At 40.6% G+C, this 3,843-nt stretch overlaps 1 protein-coding gene across 1 annotated transcript in view; it reads right to left on the bottom strand.

Moving 5' to 3' along the window:
• Window positions 1-3,620, bottom strand: part of LOC122079568 (protein argonaute 2-like) — a 5,501-nt gene extending 1,881 nt beyond the window's left edge. The window contains exons 1-2 of the mRNA XM_042646147.1: window positions 2,861-3,620; window positions 541-1,729 (exon numbers count right to left, since the gene is read on the bottom strand). Of these exons, the coding sequence (XP_042502081.1) occupies window positions 541-1,729; window positions 2,861-3,377 (1,706 nt within the window). The 5' untranslated portion in view covers window positions 3,378-3,620. The remainder of the gene's footprint in view (window positions 1-540; window positions 1,730-2,860) is intronic.
• Window positions 3,621-3,843: the final 223 nt, after the last annotated feature.

Raw genomic sequence — 3,843 nt, 5'->3', positions numbered from 1 at the left:
CCCCCCCCCCCAAAAAAAATAAAATTGAAAGTTATGTGCATCAGAACAAATCCAAACCGCAGCCAAAATTGTAACAAATGACCTAGATAGTATACCACATCATTATACCAGATAGCCCAACCTCTGATTTATAAAGAGAGGCATTACCATTAAAGATCCCACCCACAAAATCTACTTCAATGGATTAGCATTAAAATATCGATCCCATAAACAAGTATTTCTCACAAAAGACATTCTAAATGGGACTATAAGATGGTTAAGCATTTTCATGTTGCTGGGTTCTATTAAGTATGCTTCAACCACCCACATGCAATCATTAATTTATTGGTGATCAAATGTGAGGGAAACCAAATATCAACAAAATGACCTGCCTATGTCAACTGACTATGATTAGCCACAGCCCACAGGTAAACTGGGTAACAAGAAGCACAACTAACAAACCCAGATGCAGATCAATAAATGAATTAACCTAGGTTGTAGTTCTTTTTCATTTTTTATGCGGTAGGGAGTTCACCACAGTTTTAGTTCTAGTATACGTACCGAAGAGGCCCATCTATTGCTTGAGCCATCTCATATATAACCTCCTTTCTTCTCCAAGGCTTCGGCAGGGAAATGTCCTTCAATTTCATGGCTGGAACCTTGGCTAGTTGATCCTTTGGATATATCTGCCCCTCTACCAACACACAGAACTCCATAGGTACGTCATTTGACTTGCCACTATTTCCTAAATCCAAGCAAGGTAGATTTTTGAATTTTATCTCCTTGTTGTATTTGCTTTTAAAATAATCCACTACTCTAACCTCCTCAGATGGATTAATACCATCCTGGTCCTCAAGTGTGAAAGTCAGATCGTTCACTGTGCGACTGGTTAATCCCCTAATTTCGAACTTTTGATTGGTTTCCCTGTGAGAAACTGTAACTTTTAACCCTCTCAATTCATTCTCAACAGTATCCCTCAACTGGTTATCCATACAATCAGTACGAAACCCAAACACACGCTCTAAGAGGAATTCTAGGACTGGGACTGGCTTCCGAAATGGTAAAACAGAGTAATCCACACATAGAGCTGGCCCCCGGGAAGTAACCTTCAAGCCCTGCTGAAAGCCCCTGCAAGCTACAACACAACCACCAAGATCATCATCACTTTTGTAATTCATGGAATAGAAATTCTGACCAATTTGAACACGATGCTTCTTTGGGTTCTCCTTCATGACAAGATCCATCCCCTGCAAGAATGCACGAGGGATAAAGGGGACTGTGCCATTTCTGTAGGCCTCCAACTGTCCAAGCTCTAGCTCCTTCACAAACTCTATAGTTAATGTATATGATTTCACAGCCCTACCCCTTGGCAAATCCACCCTAAATTTCCCAGTGGGTAGTTCCACTGCACTTACAATGATCTTTCCCCCATCATAAGCCATCATGGATGGAGGAAACTGTTCTGGGTTATCAGAGAATAGTTTATTCTTTACCATACGAATGTCTGAATTCGAAACCCGAGAAGGTCCACCATGATTGGATTGCAACTCTGGCTCAACATTAATGTTGTATTGCAGCATCATCATACCGGGATTGCAATTGATGGGGAAATGATTAGCAAGAAGGTGAACCTTTTGGATACAAGATGTTCCACCATTATCAGGCCTTCTAGCAGAGACAGATTCAGGAGGAAATGATGAGGGCAGTGTACTTGAAATCTCTAAGGATCTTAGCTCTGATATTGGTGGACCTGTACAGTAAGGTTCGAATTAGAAAGGGAAATCAGTCAAGCTGCTAGAATTTAATGAGAAACTGTTCCAAAATCAAATTCTTTTTATTGTTCCTATCCCATGATATCGAATTTCATTCACTCAGCAAGAGAATGAAAGAAAGAAAAGGTAAAAGAAAACTATTACAGGGAAAAAACAAAAAGAAGAGTTGTAAAAAGTGAAACAATTTCATAGTTGTTTGGCTAGCATAGAAAAAAGTTTTAAAAAGTAAATATTTCTTCCAAGAAAGTTTCACAAAACTCAAAGTCTTATAGGCAATTGCTAGAATTGCAACTCTGCTTCTAATTCTCAGAGTTGGAGAATTGTGTTTTCAAGGCACTATATGTTTCTCCAATTATTATCCAATTCTAAGGCTCACTAGAGCAATTCTGGATTCTAGCCTTTCCAGAATTGATCTCTGTGTGCCTTAGAATTTGAGAATTAGGCTCAAGATTAAGTTTCAATTCTGATCTGATTCACAGAATTGGGGCTTGAAATTTACATTGCATGCCAATTCTAATTTCCAAATAAAACTAAGAATTAGACTTGGAACCTAGTGTGCCCTCAATGGAGATTATGAAAGGAGCTGTCCACAGAATTATTCTCATATTAGCGCTTACAACAGGAAACCATTTTCATAAATAAAGATCACTATCATAGGAAATCATTTTCATAAATGGGTATCAGTAAATATTCCATTGACACAGTTTCTCTAAGCAAAGGCATTCCAATTTACCAAATAGCTAGTCAAAACTATATCTTGGAAGAGCACATAAATAGAATGGGCATTAGTTGATTTTCATCATTCTTCATTATTCTCAGTAACTTAAGCTGCTGGTGAGAGGAATCCATTTTTCATATGGAAACCAGTTGATATTCCATTGTAACTTCTTTTTTCTTTTCTTTTGGAAGGGATGAGAAAGAAAAAAGGCAGGCTACAGAAGTTATACTGGAAGTCCAAACCATGTCTTGACATGGTTAAACAAAAGCATTACAAGAGAGGGTTCCCCCCCCCCCCCCCCCCCCCCCCCTTTAGTTTACTCCAAAGTTAAATAAAAATCTTTCAGAGAGGTTTTATGGACATCTCATCCATCAAGTATATAAAAGCTTACCAGAGGCAGAAGCAGAAGCAGAAGCAGAACTCATGGAACCACCAGGAACAGAATCAGTCTTCCACGCGCCTCCACCACGTCCAGAACTACTGGAACCACCAGGAACAGAATCAGTCTTCCACGAGCCTCCACCACGTCCAGAACTACTGGAACCACCACCTCCACTAAAACCCCCTCTACTAGCCCAAGGCAAACCCACCCATGCCGAAGCCGGCTTGGTGGATTCCGCAAATGGAACCTGACTCGAACTGGGTCCTTGATTTAAACCCCGATCATGGACTGAAATTGGGCTTCTGGGTTCGCCGGATTGACCCTGATACGGAGTGGCTTCTTGCCTGAAACTCCGGCCATGGTCTGGTTGATTCTCCTTCTGCTGACCAGGAAAATTCCGGTAGTTCGATGGATTTGAAGTGCCACTACATTGATCACGGTTTTGACCTCTCCCTCTCCCTCTCCCTCCAACTCCACCTCCACCACCACCTCTGCCTCTCCATCTGCCTCTTCCAGTGTTATCCATCGAAGCACAGAACTGAAGTACTAGCACCAAATATGAAGTTCCAGAGATTACTTTGACGCTATAAGAAGGATATGGTTTTAAAACAAATGGCAGTGTTGTCGTCTTTATATAGAAAAAATATATATATTTTTTGGGGATTTTGATTGGCAAGTGAGAAGATTCTGATCATATGATTGTGATTCTGAGGTCCATGACAATGGTTGTGGAGGTCTTCTTAGGAAAGCACAAGGAAAGTAGCAGGTGGACTCCCTCCGATTGACCCATTGTCAGAACATTCCAGAGTTCACTGGAGAAATCCAGGGTAGCAGGTACTGATGGGTCATGGATTGTATTGGTCCTCCATACCTTAAAACCCGTTGGATGTGACTGCCAGAATAAAATTGACTCTGATCAGAAGATTGTTTGTAATGTTGGATTGTCTGAGATTCCAATCAGACGATTCTGATTATTGAGTCAGTAATGAAGT

The sequence above is a fragment of the Macadamia integrifolia genome, chromosome 5 (assembly GCF_013358625.1).
Source record: "Macadamia integrifolia cultivar HAES 741 chromosome 5, SCU_Mint_v3, whole genome shotgun sequence".
In the NCBI taxonomy this organism is placed as follows: Eukaryota; Viridiplantae; Streptophyta; class Magnoliopsida; order Proteales; family Proteaceae; genus Macadamia; species Macadamia integrifolia.
This window is presented reverse-complemented; position numbering and strand designations above follow the sequence as displayed.